This window comes from Halichoerus grypus, chromosome 8, assembly GCF_964656455.1.
Source record: "Halichoerus grypus chromosome 8, mHalGry1.hap1.1, whole genome shotgun sequence".
NCBI lineage: Eukaryota > Metazoa > Chordata > Mammalia > Carnivora > Phocidae > Halichoerus > Halichoerus grypus.
Window position 1 is genome coordinate 848499 of NC_135719.1, and position 15236 is coordinate 863734.

Sequence of the window (15236 nt, forward strand, 5' to 3'; positions counted from 1 at the left end):
AGTCCCCTTATTTTTTCAGACAAAGCTGTGCTGGAATCAGAGAAAAGCGGTGTTTTCCTGCTGGCCTGGCTGCCCCCCACCCCCCGGGCTGCCCGGAAGCCCTTCTCTGCCCAGGAGCCCCCCGTGGACACCGCTGGCCTAGAAACACGGGCCAGCCCTGGGAAGGAACGCCCGTCTGCCCTAGAAAGCCTCCAGGCGCCTGATGCGGGGATCAGAGAGCCCGGCACAGCTGCAAGGACAGAACCAAGGGGTGGTGCCCAGGAGAGGGGGCCCGGCCACACGGTGGCGGGCACCTGGGCCTCCTCGAGTGGACGGCCGGGGCGCGTTCGCCCGCCGCCCCGAGCCGGTGCTTCTGCTTGCTCCCATCCACCTGCTCCTGGTACGTCACGCGCGGCTGGGTGCTCGGCACAGACCGGAGCACGACATAGGGAGGTGGACTCCGGGAGAATCGGAGCAACAGCAACAACACAGAGCTCACCCCCAGGAGCACGCTGCCGCCGCTCGGCCCCACAGACTGAAGATAGTAGCTCGGGGAGCCTCCAAACGTGGCCACCAAGCCAGCTCCCTCCGCAGAGCACGGGGCTCTGTCCCCTCAAGGCCACTCGCTGGACCGCACAGTGAATGGGCTCTCACGATTGAGCGTTTTGAAAGCAAAATGGAACGGTTACCCGCTCTCCACTCCCCTGGTTGCTAAAATTACCCCAGCGATGCTCGCAGAGTGACTGAAAATATCTGAGCAGCACTCAGGCCGGCGCGGGCTCTTCTTCCTCCGCCCGTCGCCCCCCGCCCCGCCCCCCTCCCCGGGCCTTTTTCAATTCTCTGAGAACATCTGCACGTCGACATCAGGCTGACTCTTTGACCTGTGCTCCAGAGGGCTGAGGGACACGCACGTGCACATGTGCACACAGACACACGCGTGTGCACGTGCAGGCTCTTAGCTCAGGAACGCGGGGGTGCCCAGTCAGCGCCCCACACCTGGCCTGGTATTGTCACTTCTCCGCCGCAGCTCTGCACACCCTACCCCCCCCTTCACAATGGCGATGCACGTGTGTGTGTGTGTGTGTAAGTAGCCTGTGTCTAAAACTGATGGCGCTCTTCTCAGGCGGAGGCTGAGGCTCAGACTCCAGGACAACTCCTCAGCAGGCCCAGGGCGAGAAAGAGACGGAATGAGGTCAGGCGCTACGCTCCATGTTCAGGCAGGCCGGCAAGCCCTGGGGTCTTTACTTAAGGAGCGGGCTGGGTGGGCAAACTCTGGAGTGCTGTGAGCCCGGGGACCCTACAGAGGTCGTGGGCCGTGGCTCCTTCCTGCCAGGAGCAGGCGTTGGGAGGTGGTGGGAACCCCAACCCCATGGAGCTCCCACCGGCAACCTTTCTCGAAACCTGGCCGGTCCCCTCTGGGGGGGGGATTTGCTTTGGAGCCGGTTTGCTAGGCTGGCACCCAGGGGCTGCTCGGTTGACCCTCGTCAATGACGGCCCCAGAGAGCTGGCACTTGGGCTCCTGCCCGCCCCCTGGCTGGCTGCCCACCGGCCCCGATGGCGTCTCTGATCCAGAATGCGTTTAGTACAGCAGCTGACGGTGCAATTCATCCAGGTGTTTTTTTGTTAGCAGCCAAGGTTTTGCTAAAGACCCCGTACTTCTTGCTCTTTAAGGAGCTGACACATGGCCCAGCGTCCTCTCCTTCCTGCTCGATCCCCTCTGGCCTCTTGCAAGCCATCCAGGTGCCCATCTGCGTCCTCCTGGGCCAACCTCGCTCACATGTCCTTGTGCATCTCTGTGCTGGGCTCTGGCAAGATGCACCTGGAGATGGAGAAGCCAGACCCCTCCCTGGAGGGGCTCCCAGCCTAACAGGGGGGTCAGCCCAACAGGACAAGGCCAGAACAGGCGTGCGGCCACTGCAGGGGGGGTCTCCCCAGGGAAGCAGCAAGGGCCATCCAGAAGAGGTTCTGAAGGATGAATAGGAGTCCAACAGGAGGGCTATGGGACAGAGGACTTCCAGTGGAGGGGATGCTGTGGACGGAGCCACGGGGCATGCAGGGTGTGGCGTGCCAAGGCAGCAGGGGACACGGGAGGCAAGCCTCCAGGCGTGGAGGTGCGCCCCAGTGCCCACTGCGGGGTCGGCTGCGCTCTCCCACGTTCCCCAGAGCGGTCTCCTCACTGCCCTACCTTCCGTGCCGGGGATCCATGGCAAGCTCTGTTTGCAAGACTGATCCAAACCCTGCACTGAAGATCTCGAGGGTCCTTCCAGAGCCAGGCCTCCGGGACTCGGGGTGCTTCAAGCCAATAACGTGTTAGGACTGCATCTAAGCTCCTACCCTGCCCTGCGGGACCTGCATCACCGCTCCACACTCCCCTCTGAACATCAACGGGAGAAAGATCACTGCTGGAACAGTGGAATGCTGCCAAGCGGGGTGCCCGGAGCGGATGCTTCTTCTCAGAGGTGGATGCCCCTTTGCTTTAGCAGGTCCTCAGCTGCGTGGACGAAAGACAGGGCCTGGCTGGGGGTGGTCGGGTGAGCCAGAGAGCAGGGGTGCACGGTGCGGTGCAGACTTCCGTTGGGGTGCAATCTCGTGTGTCCCTGGAGAGAGGCGGCCGCGGGGCTGCAGGGCGCAGCGATGGGGCTGGGGACCGGGAGCAGGACCCGCGCAGAGCCCCAGACCCACAAGGGCCCAGGTTTGGCTGAGGGCTCGGCTGTTGCCGCCCGGACGTTCTGAGGGCCCTGGGTCTTCCTTGTGCCCCAAGCCCTGCAAATTTTGTAGCTGGGCCCGAAGGAAAGGAAACTGTGAAATGCTTAATGATGGGCTCTCTGAAGGAAAGACCCCCACTGGCAGCACCTGCCGAGTTCATGGTGGAAACAGTCCACGTCCAGCTCCCACACATGGAGTAACCAGCCTGCAGAACTTCTGAAGGCTAGACGGCAGCCTCCTGCAGGCCGCTAGGAGCCAGCTCCCGAGCACCACGCTGTGTGTATGGGGGTCCTGGTGAGATATCCCCCCGCCGGGAAGGGCCAGGGGACGCGAGGGCGGGGCGTCTCCCGTGTGTAAGCTGGTTTCTGACTCAGCCGTGGAAGCCACTCCTCTGCTGTGTTCACACCTTTCGGGAAGTCCGTTCCATGTTCTGCACGACAGCCCGGGTTGGGGGCTTGGGGACGGAAGGGGGAGGCACAGTCAGGTGGCCATTAGGGCTTCTGCAGACTCTGGTTCTCCTCCACGGACAGACGAGGCAGGACTGTGCTTCTCAGCCCCGGGACGGCGGGCCTGGTCCTGTGACGCGCTGTGTCCACGGAAGTGTGAGCGGAGGTGCGCTCATTGCTCGCAGTTCCCTTCCCCACGTGTGAGCTGGGGGCTCCGTCGGCTGTGTCCCTGACTCCGAGCAAGCGTTCGGGAGCAGGACCCCCAGTGGACACCCCGTGTGAGGGAGGAAGCAACCCTTGCTGCCTGAAGCCCCCGCGATGTGGGGGTGGTGACTGCTGTGGGATCCGGGTCACCCTGACCGATGCGCGAGCCGACCACCGGCGGTGTACGGAGCAGTGTGGGGTGAGGGCAGGGGAAGGCGAGCCCCTGCACGTCCTCGGGGGTGTGCGGGACAGGCTTGAGCAGCTGTGTCTGGCTGGTGGAGGACCGGTGGGCCGTGGGGGCTCGGGGCCATCCAGGTGACACTGTGGTCGGCAGATTTGCCTCCTTTCATCAGACCTGGCTCCTCAGGGGGTAGGCACGGGCCAAGGATCTGGAGCCAGGAGACCCAAGTCCGAGGGCTGGGACTCCATCACTCAGGTGACCTTGGAGCAACCTTGGATAAGTCCCTCCCTTTGCTGTGGACCTCAGCGTCTTCAGATCCCTCCAGCGGTCCCGTTCCAAGGCCTCCTGCATCCCTCACGGCCTACTTCCTGGGAACTGGCTGTGTCCACCCGCCTGCAGGGTGTGTGTGTGAGACAGAGGCTACAGCCCGAAAGCCCAAGACGGCCTTTCTGTCCAAGTCTTCTTGAAAGGCGTCTTTTGCCCTGGAGGGTGATGCACTCAGTTGGAAGCATTGCTCCACATTCCACGTTGGCTTCTGCTGCCATCTGACTCACACGCACACGCACACTCTCACGCGCACACACTCACACGCACACACACACTCACACGCACACTCACTACCGACCTGCTTCTGTTCCCCAGCGACACGGGACTCCCCTCGGCACCCACCCCTGCTCTCGCGCACAGAGCCCTGAAACCCTCCAAGGCCACATGCCACGTGAACCCACACCCTCTCTGCCCATAAAAGAACTCACTTCTGCTTGGGTTCACACCGCAAGCTCCGTGACAATGCTGATGTCATCGTTCCCCAGTCAGACCCAGCGGGAGACACTTCCATCGCTCCAGGACCCAGCTCAGAGCGTGACGCCCATGCATTCTCTGAGCACCTACTACGTGCCAGGCATAAGGAGCGAGTGAGAAGCGGCAGCCTGGCCCTCCAGGAGCACCACCCCCCGGGCCGCTGGGGCGGCGGACGGGCATGGAGTCGGCTCTGCTGAGGCAGGCGGGGTGTGGGAACGGAGCAGGGGCAGTGAGCGTTCTCCCGGCTGGGGCGGGGGCCTGGGAGGAGGCATTGGACCTGCCAGGACTCCACAAGGCAGGAACGTGGGATGACAAGGGTGCAGGGCGCAGGGCTCACGGCTCTGGGCACTGGCTGGAGCCCCTCGAGACCCGGGAGTTATGGGGAAGAGGATGAGGCCGTGGGCAGCGGTCAGGGGTCGCAGGCTGAGTGAGTGACTGAATGGCACCCGGACCGCCTTGCTCATAAAGCTAATAATGTGGGACTGGGGTCGGGCCTCTGGTTCCTCAAGGGGTGCAGCCTGGACTCGGGGATGTGTGCTGGGCTGGGGGAGATCCCCGGGGGGTGGTCTCCGGGATGGTTCTGATTCCAGAATGAACCAGGTGGCTTAGAGACGGGACAAGCTTGCATCCTGGAGCCGTGTGGGAAGAGGCTCCGAGCAGAGTGGAAAGACTGACAAGTGGACAGCCAGCCCTGGGCTCCAGTCCCAGCTCTGTGCCCCCCAGCTGTGTGTGCTTGGGCAGGTGGCTTGCGGTCTCTGAGCCTGCATCCCCTCAGGATGGTCATGGGCGGACCGAGGCGGCCGGTCCGAGGTGCCCGATGCAGGACTGGGGAAGCTATGCTGAACCTGACATTTGGTTGAACCCGAACTCCCAAGGGGACACTGCAGCTTCGTGATGAAGCCACAAGGTGGGATCGATGCCTTCCAGTCTGACCGCTCCAGGAAGAGCTGGCTTCAGGAGCATGGGACGGGACCGTGCTTGGAGCGCCCAGCTCTGCCGCTCCCATCTTGAAATTCTTAATAATTTCCTCTGAGTTCTGTTTTATAAGTGACATCTGATGGGACTGTGGGGCACAGCTCAGGGTCTCAGAGCCTTAGCTCACAGTGCTCCTACCTCTCACTCGCCGCCTCCCCGAGGCGGGTTCTCGGCTGCCCACTCCCCACACCCGGGCACCCTGGGACGCACGACCACTGCTACCCTCTGTCTGGGAGCAGCTGGGTGGCATCAGCAGGAGACACTGGAATCCACCTGCAGGAGCCTCGGTGTAGGTGCGGGGGGGCGTCCAGTGCGCACCCGTGGGGTCTCAGGGAGGCGTGGGAGACAGCAGCTGGTGCATTCGGTGGGTGACCCCGTAATCTGGGTACCGAGTGCATCATGGTGCAGAGGTTGGGGGAGGTGGAGGTTGAAGTTGGGGGTCACCTGCCCACCATGGGTTGGGGTGGTGGGCTGTGGGGAGGGGGGTGACTTCCTGGCCGCAGCCTTGCATTTTCCCCTTGCATTGGGCCCTGGAAATTACGTAGCTGACTCTGACTGCCAGAATCTGTGCTCTCCCATCCCCTCCTCAGCGCAGAGCCCACGGCTCTCGTGTGATGTGGCCAGATGGTGCCGTGTGCGCTGTGGGGCGAGGGCTCAGATCCTCCCACGGTGGGTGGGTGCGGAGGCCTGGGCGCTGCATTTCTAAGGAGATACCGCTTCATGGACGGCGCTCAGTATCACGGTCCCAGCAGGCTCAGCCTGGTGACAGCGCAGTCCCCAGACGGCCGCCCAGCGAGCCCCGGAAGAGCACAGAGAAGGGGCTGCCGTGACACTGACCCCCCCGCGCCCCTGAGCCCCTGCCGTGCTGGCTGGTGACGCAGGATGCTTAGTCAGCGTGGCCCTCGGCACGGCTCCTGCAACCCGCCCCTCATCTTGCGCCATCCTCCAAACCTTGCCGGGTGAGGGTAAAAAACCCATCTTACAGATGAAGACACTGAGGCACAGGGCTTGGGGGCAGAGGTGGGATTTGAGCCCAGATCTGACTATGCACCCTTCCTGCTCTGCCGGTCACAAGCCCCCGCTCCCCGCCCCTCCAGGAGCCCGGGGTGGTGTGCGGTGCCGGTCTGGGGCCTGGACCCGGCCGGTGGGCACCTCTGCCTTCAGCCGCTCGATCTCGATCTCCCCGTCCTCGATCTGCCGCCGCAGCTGCTTGGCCACCGTCTTCTCTGTCTCCACGATCTGCAGCAGGTGCAGGTACTTCTGCATCAGCGCTTCATGCTCCGTGGCCAGCGTCCGGTAGCTGCGGACAGACGGACACGCGGGTTAACACGCTGCCTGCCTGAGCCCTAGAAGTCCAGCCCAGGTGGGACGCCCCCACCGACGGCACTCCCGAGGTCCCGAGGCCTGCACACAGCGCCCGGGGCCTTCTCCCCAACTCCCGGCTCGCGCCCTGACCTCTGGGTCCCACTGGCGCCGTCTTCCCCCAGCAAGGCCCCCGGCCCTTTGCACAGGCAGATCTTCTGTCTGAAGCCTGTCTCCCCTGCCCTCTTTCCTGGGCTAGCTCTGGCTCTAGCCGCAATGCTGTGTTCTCCGACCCAGACTCCGGGGGTGCCCCCCAGCCCAGGTCTCTGACGCCAAACCCAGGGCTCTGGGCACAGGACCACCCCAGGGCAGCCTCGGCCAGGAGGCTTGTGTTGGGGGAGACCGGCAACAAGGCTGGAAGGTTAGGGGGCCAGGTCAGAGGGCCCCCCCCAGGATAAGCAGAGGGCAGAAGAGGTAGCCCAGCATTTGTGTAGATTAATAGGCCTCAGACTTGCAGCGTGTCCTGGCTGGGGGAGCCGAAGACCAGCCAGGCAGGGGGCTGCCGTGCCCTGCCCAAGGTCACCGGTCCCAAGCCTCTGAGGGTGGAGCCAGGTCGCCTGTGTTCTGGCCAGGGTCCTCCCCGACACCCCACAGCACGAGCAGGGCCGTGTGAAGGTGTCAGAGCTGGGGAAACACCATTCCGTAGAGGAGCGCCGAGCGGCTCTGCAAGGGAAGCCTCAGTGGGGCCCATCGGCGCAGGAGGCCGGGAGGCCAGGCATGGCCGCAGAGGGAAGGTCCTCCCTGTCCCTGGTCCCCATCCTCCCCTCCCCTCCCTGCGCCTGCGTCCCAGCTTCCTCCCACCCTCAGCTTCTCCACAGCAGAGGGCTCCCAGTTTCTGGCCTCCAACCTCAGCCGCTGGAGCTCCCTGCCCACCTCCCAGCTCCACGCCTCACCTCTCCAGCCTCGCCCCTGCCCCGCGGGCGGCCCTGTTCCTGCCCTGCAGCCCGCCTGCGTCATCCTCACACTCCTTTGCTGGTCCCGCCAGCCCCCCAGCACGGCCACCCCTGCCCTGCAGGTGCAGATTCTGGTTGAGGCCCTGTGCTCTGACCCAGTCTACCTGCCGGGCCCGGCCTCGCTCGCTCGCACACCCATTAGCCCAGGGACCTCCCACGGAGCCTTGGTTTGCTCATCCGTGAAACGGGGCTGTGCCAGCGTGGATGGTCACCACACTGTGACTGCCCTCCCTGTCAGAGGGCAGAGGCCCTGCTCGTCCCGTCCTGGACCCCCGAATGTCCATCCCTTCTGTGTCAGCAGCGGCCCCTGTCCCACGGGCTCTCTCTCCTCGGCACATAGGGAGCCCTGAGTCCCTCCCCGTGAGGGACAAACCCAGCCCCCCCCACCTGTGCAGCACGGTTTGTTCAGAGCGCAGCCTGCCCTCACCCATCATCCCCACTGTCCGTCCCCTGCTCGCTCCTAGCCCAGGGCAGCCCAGGGCGGCCACCTGCGCCCACCGGAGCGGGGCCCCTGTCGGGGTGACCAGCGGGCTCCCCACATGCCCAATCGAGGGGACACTTTCCCGTCTGGCGTCTTCTTACATGACTTTTCAGCTGCCCTGGATGTGGCTGGTCAGTGGGGCGCCGGGCTAGTGATGCCGGCCTCAGTCACCGGCTCAGGGCCCGCACACACGTCCTCTCAGCCCTAAATGACACGGGAACCCAGGCAGCTGCGCGTGGGGCACGGCCTTGCACTGAGGCGGTCGGGGGGACTCCAGGAGGCTGAGAAAGCCTGGTTGTGACTCCCGCCGGCCCTGAAGGCGGCAGGGGGTGGTGGGGCGGGTAGACGGGGCAGGGGGAGCGGGGCGCGTGGTGGACCTGGAACACGTGCCTGGGGAGGGTCCTGATCCCGAAATCAAAGCTCGGTCCTGGCTTCCCCACCCGTCTAAAGATCAATAAGGCTGTAAGAGCGGACTCTGCTTGGCAGGACTATTTGCTTGAGACGAGGACTCTGCTTCCCTTACGAAAATGAGTGTGAACTAGAATATTAGGTTTTCAAGTTTCTCCACTTCCCAAGAGGCTCAATTCTCTTTGAAAAGAAAACTCAGCAGGGAGATGACGGGGTCTGTCTTCACGCTGCCGCCCTTCTCCGCACTCCAGGGGCGTGGAAATCTGAGACTTGGTTCGTTTGTCGCGGGCGCTGGTGCTCTGCGTGGAGCCGGGTCTCCCATGCAGCCAATCTGGGCTTCTCTGTCCCCCCCAATAATGAGGTACTGAGCACCTCTTTGGGCAGCACTGTCTTTGGAGACTCAGAGCTGGAAGGAAACTCGGGAGCCACGAAAGACCCACGGTCTCATTTTTTACCTGGAGAAACTGAGGCCCGAGAGGGGACGAGATTTGCCCCAAACAAGAGTCTGTGAGCGCGGCAGCTGGAGCTAGAACGGGGCTCCTGTCCCCGACGGCGTGGGGCTGCGCGCGCCCACAGCTCCCTCCCTGAAGTGTGGACACGTAGCACCGAGAGACCGAGAGACCACGCTGTGGACCCTACAACTTACTTTTGTACGTACAATGTATCTATTACGTAAATGCAAGTAGAAACTAAATAAGGTTCGGGCAAAACTGCTCACTGCTCAACAGGGCTGTGGAACCGAGCCAGGCTCCCTCCTGACACGCACGCACCTCACACTCACACACACTCACGACGGACTGGGCTGGGGGCTGCATACGGCTCAGCGTCTGCACTTTCCCCCTGGAGATAGAGAAGCATGTAAGTCAGCCCCAGGACGGCCTCTCCCACGCTGGGGTGTAATCCCTCCGGATCCCCGGGACCACAGATCGGACGGGTCTCTACCCCCGCTGCCAGGTGGTATTACAGACGCAGCTGGCCTTAAGACGGGGAGATGATCTCGGTGGGCCTGACCCAATCACTTGAAGCGTCTAAGATGGAGTTTTCTCTGCTGGGTCATGGAAGGGGGAGGTCAGAGACTTGGGGCTGCAGAACTAATCATTAAAATTCGAGGTTTCATGTGCACAGAATGGAAAGCGCAGGCCTTAAGTGCATGGTCTGACAGGTTTTGATCCCTGCATACCTCACCTGGGACAAAGAACGTTCCGTCACCCCAGCAAGTTCTCTCGCACCCCTCCCAGCCAGCCCCACCCCACAAGCGACTCCTGCTCAGATTCCTTCGCCACAGGCGAGCTTGGCCTATCGTACAATTTCACGTCCCTGGAATCAGACCGCCTGCCCTCTTTTGTGTCTGGTCCTTCTTCCTCGCCACGTTGACTTTGACGTTGATCCGTTGTGTTCCGCGTGTCTGTGGCGGGTTGCTTTCCATCGCTGAGCGGTATTCTGTCGTGTGGACCTATCGGGCTCATCTGCACGTCTGTCTGCGGATGGACACCTCGGCTAGTTCTAGTCTGGGGACTACTGTGCATAAAGCTGCTAAAGGACACGTGTATACAAGACTTGTTGTGGATGTTTTTTGTTTCTCTCAGATAAACACCAAAAGGTTGGAATTGCTGGTCACAGAGCAGGCCTAGCAAGTTTTAAATTGCTAATTTGTAAGCAACTATCTAACAGTTTTCTGAAGTGGCTGAGCCATTTTCCGCTCCTGCCTGCTTGTGTGCGTTGTGGGGCCCCACCCCGGCCCACCTTCTGCTGCTGTGTCTATGCACCCTTCGCCGGGCTGGACTCCATACGTAATAGAGTCTCACTGCCTCTAAGACATTTTTGTACCAGTGGATTTTCTAAATCAGCGTAGTCCTGGTTCTCAGAATGTACAACCAATTAGAACTCTGTATCGCTTCAACACGTAGAAAGCCCCTCCACATAAACAGGTTCATTTGGTTCTCAAAACAACCCTGCTCTTGGTTAGTGTGGGGAGACTGAGGTCCGCCTGCTGTCCCCGAGTCTGGGTTCTTCCCATGTGAATCCATCCTCCACGACACCGACAATTTCCGCTCAAGACTGTAGCCCTGACCGTGTTACTGCCCTGGTGTAAAACCTTCGATAGCTCCCACTGTTCATAGAGTAAAGGCCAAACACCCCAGCTGGGTGTTCAAGACCCGTTACGACCTGGTTACACTCCACCTTACAAAACCCACACTTGGTCTCTTCATTATTCCTGGAAGCCTCTCTCCTACATCAGCCTTGGGGTGGGGCTGGGGGCCGAAGTGCTCATAGTTAAACCCCTTAAATATGCCCCTGGTCCTCTGGCTTAGATCAAATGTCACCCTATTTCCAGCTTCGCTCATCTCCCTGCAGATGGAAGTAATGTCTCTTCCTCGTGGTGCCTTGTACTTACTAGGGCCTTCGTGTACCAGAGCTAGCCGTGAGCATGTCTAATGTCTTCCTGACCGGACGGGACAGCCCTGGGGAACACCTGCAACCATCCGACTGCCCAGCACCACACTCAGAGCCTGACTTTACAAGGTCATGTGTGAGAACCTGGTCTCCATGGCTGGACTAGACACTCCTCGGGGACCGGAATGGGCACGGCCTGACCTCAAGGTCACAGTCAGTGTTAGGCCATAATAAAGGGTTTCTGGTCAGCTGGCTTGTTCCAGGGCTCAAGGAAGGGCCCTGGTATCCATCCACCCACCCATCCATTCACCCAGCCACCCATTCACCCATCCATCCACCACGCATCCATCCATCCACCCACCCACCCATCCATTCATCCATCTACCCACCCATCCACCCATCCATTCAACCATCCACCTACCCACCCATCCATTCATCCATTCATCCATCCATTCATCCACCCACCCACCCATTCATCCATCCATCCATTCATCCATCCACCCACTCACCCACCCACCTACCCATCCATTTCCCTATCCATCTATCCACCCTCCCACCCATTTGCCTATCCATACATTCACCCATCCACTCATCCATCCACCCGCCCACCCATTCACCCATCCATCCATCCACCTACCCACCCATTTCCCTATCCATCTATTCACCCTCCCACCCATTTGCCTATCCATACAATCACCCACCCACTCATCCATCCACCTGCCCACCCATTCACCCATCCATCCATCCACCTACCGACCCATTCACCTATCCATCTATCCACCCTCACACCTGTTCATCCATCCATCCATCCATCCATCCCCATCCATTTATCCATCCATCCATCCATCCATCCACTCCCCACACACCATCCATGCATCACTCATTACCTGTCGATCCATCCACCATCACACATATTTTAAACACATCCATTTATCATTCATCTACCCTCTATTAATCCACCATTCATCTTCCATTCAACATCCAACCTTGCATCCATTCTCTATCCATTCATTCATTTTTGAATTCTTCCAGTCCACATTTGCTGACCACTTGTCTATGCCTCTCTAAGCCCTGGGGATGCAAAGAATCAGACTTGGTCTGTGCACTCAGGACCCTACACTCCATAGGAAGATAGACACAGAAGCACACCGCTCTCCGCTGACCCAGAAAGATCACCTGCTGAGAGGGGTGACTCTGGGGGTCCCTGCCCTCAGACAGGACCCGGTTCTGCCAGGGGATGGTCAGCTGTGGAGACACACCCCAGCCCATAGGCCTGTCACTTCCCTACAACCCAAGAGACTCAATCCAGTGTGGAGCCTCATTTTCTCTGCAACATAGAGCCCTTTGCTCTTCTCTCCATCTGGCCCCTCCAGCGAGGGGCACACACTGCTGGGAATGAGGAGGGGGTCTGGAATCCCTGAGCTCAGAGAAGTTTAGAGGATCTCCCTCTATAGAACAGGAAACAGGCCCAGAGAAAAGACAGGAGCTGTTCATGGTCATGCAGCAGATTAGTGGCTGCATCCGGATTGGAGCCCGGGCTTAGACTTTGGTAGCCATAAAACCCTTGACCCCGACGGAATTGGGCTCAGCTTCCTACTGGGAAGGACGGAGCCAGTGCATTAAAGCAGGTGGGAGGCTGCTTCTCAGGTCTCCCGCTCCTGGTGGCACCGAGGGGGGCACAGACCCAGAGCTCCAGGGCTCCCAGGGGACCCCTGCCAAGAGCCCTCCTTACAGCTCTCCTTCTCCCCTCCCTTCCTCCCCCCCCCCCCCCCGCCGGGGCCTGGGTTTGCGCCAGGGCGGGGCCCTTGGGTTCAGCCTCTTCTGCAGCGACTGAGGGGTGGGCGGGACATACCTGGCGTGAGCGATGGCGGCCACCCACTCGTCACAATCCTTGGCATCCTCTGTCCTCAGCTCCAGGGCTTTCTGGTTCTCGTGGCTGAAGTTGACCGTGAAATAATGCTGCACCAAGAAGAAGACATCTCTGATTACCAGGGTGTCCGCGGAACCCGCAGATCTGCGGGTCTCAGTCTGGCTGGTTTGCGAAGCGCTCGCGGCCGCGTCAGCCAGGCGCAGATTCGTTATTCGTGATCACGGGAATGCTATTCCAGTTAGCATTTTCAAACTCCTGATTAAGGCAGGCTTTGTACGATGGAACGGAGCCTATGCTTAGGATGTTGTAGGAAGGAAGCAAAACCCACAAAGCCCGATTTGTCAACAAACTGCAAAAAAGCCAGTTTTAAACCATCAGGTGTGCTGGGAGGAAGGCAGAGAAAAAACACCGCGGGAGGATCCCCTTTGGGAATCGGGTACCAACTGAGTGCTGCTTGCTGTAATTCACTCCACAGAAATGTACCAAGCGCTCTTCTGGTCCTGGGGTGAAAGCAATGAACAGACAGACAGGAACCCGAGGGGCGCCCACCGGAAGCACCCCTGTTGGTGCAGGTGACCTGGAGCCGGCTCAAGCACAGGGCCTGACCCCAGGCTCCTGGGAGGGAGAGCGGCCAACAATAGACACACCTGTGTTATACCGTCCAGGTTAACGCCCCTCAGCTCCTAGAACGCCTGTAGCCCAGTGAGCACACCTGTGAGCTAAGGTCACAGCTGTGAGGGAGACGAGAACAAGGGGCTGTGGGGGCAGAGAACACTGCCCTCGGGTCAGCCCAGGGAGCGCAGGGCGGCTGCCCAGCGGGTGGAGCATGGGTCCAGGTTTGATGTACGTTGGACAAGGAGCGTGGGGACAGACGTCTGGAGCCCCCGGTGTGTTCGGGGTGGGAGGGGCTGGACGGCTGGAATAGGGATGCCAGAGACAAGGCAGGCAGGTGGGCAGGGCCTGGGTGGCCGTGCCCAGCGGGGGACGGGCTGGGAGGACAGAGCCAGGAGGACACCACTCAGGTTTCTGGCTCGAGTGACGAGGGGGCGGGGGTGCCCTAGAGAGGGGCGTGGCATTGGCGGGACAAGGGGCAGGTTTTAGGGGGTCGGGGTGGGGTGGGGGAGGGATACGCAGACTGTGCGCCCCTAGGCCGTGTCTCTCCAGGCTGCTGAGGGGGTTGGGGTGTCAGCCTCAGGACGCAGAGGGAGGCGGGCAGGGAGCATGGGCCAGCCAAGTGCTGGGGGCCCAACCCGCGGCGCCTCTGGGTCTCACGCTGGTGGAGGTGGGAGGGAGGCAGGCGGCGGGGTGCAGAGACGGGCCCGCAGGCCCGCCGGGTCCGAGACGCATCCGGGCCACGGTGTGGCACTGTGTCAGAGAGGTGCTGTCCCCGTCCCTCCCCCCGCGCGCCCGGAGCAGGGAGCAGCCGGAGGTGCAGCGTGGAAACTATTTTTAGCCTCTGCTGACATTTACTGTGTTTCTGTTAATTGTCAGTCTCGGTGGCAGCCAGGGGGTGTGCGTGTGTGCGTGTGTGTGCGTGCGTGCGTGTGGTTGGAGAGTCAGTGTCTCTCACTTGTTTCCTAGGAAACAGATAACTGGGGCTGTGGAATGAAATGTCAGCTGCAGCCTCAAATAACTGAACTCGGAAGGCTCAGGTGGGCACGCCCCCCGCCCCCCCAAAGCAGCAGGTGAAGAAGAGCTGTGTAGGTGGCTCTGCGGCACGTTCCCCGCCTCCCGAGAGATGATGAACACCCCGCGCTCGTCTCCCGTGATCTCACCGATTCCCGCCTGCACCAGGTGGAGGAAGTGTTAATCTGTTCCGCATACAGAGGTTGCGCCACTTGCCCGGGACCCCACAGCTGGAAAGCAGACCTTCCCCAGGCACCTCCTGTCCCCTCCGGCCAGGGCTTGGCACTGGGATGGGAAGATGAGAACGCCTAACGAGCCCACAGACAGGTGACTCTGCGTCCTAACTCAGAAGGAGGGGACTCTCAGCTGCGCACAGACAGGTGCAATGGGTCCCCTCGGGTCCCCAGGGCGGATGTCCTGGAGCTGGGTGGGCCCACTGAGTGGTCTTCTTCCCTGCCAAGCTGCCGGGGGCGGGGAGGTGCCCCAGAGCTGCTGGTCCCAGGAGGGGCCAGGTGGGTGGAGGTCCCCAAGCCTGGCCCTTCAGAGCTGTGGGGAGGAGGGGCTTGGCTAAGTCCCCTCACCCCGAACAGAAGCTTCTTCGCAGTCAGCTCAGCTCAGTGGGGAAGCACGCGGCTGTTCTGTTTACCCCCATGTGCACTGTAACCGCTGCAATCCTGCCTCAGCAGGAAATGTAACCACAGGGAGCCAGCTTAGAAGCCTCCAGGTCTGAACCCTACCAGCAGAGAGACCTCTGGCTTTCAAGCCGTGAGGACGCTCAGCTTGCTGCCCCTCAGGGCACGATCGGCTCCCAGAGGCTCCCTCCCCAGCCCCTCCCAGTGGCCTCCGCAGG

At 61.2% G+C, this 15236-nt stretch overlaps 1 protein-coding gene across 2 annotated transcripts in view; it reads right to left on the bottom strand.

Annotated features, from left to right (window-relative positions):
* RASGRF1 (Ras protein specific guanine nucleotide releasing factor 1) overlaps positions 1 to 15236 on the bottom strand; it is a 101698-nt gene that overhangs the window by 64565 nt on the left and 21897 nt on the right. For both annotated transcript variants that reach the window (XM_036068685.2, XM_036068686.2), the window contains exons 2-3: positions 12743 to 12849; positions 6445 to 6592 (exon numbers count right to left, since the gene is read on the bottom strand). In XM_036068685.2, the coding sequence (XP_035924578.1) occupies positions 6445 to 6592; positions 12743 to 12849 (255 nt within the window). The remainder of the gene's footprint in view (positions 1 to 6444; positions 6593 to 12742; positions 12850 to 15236) is intronic.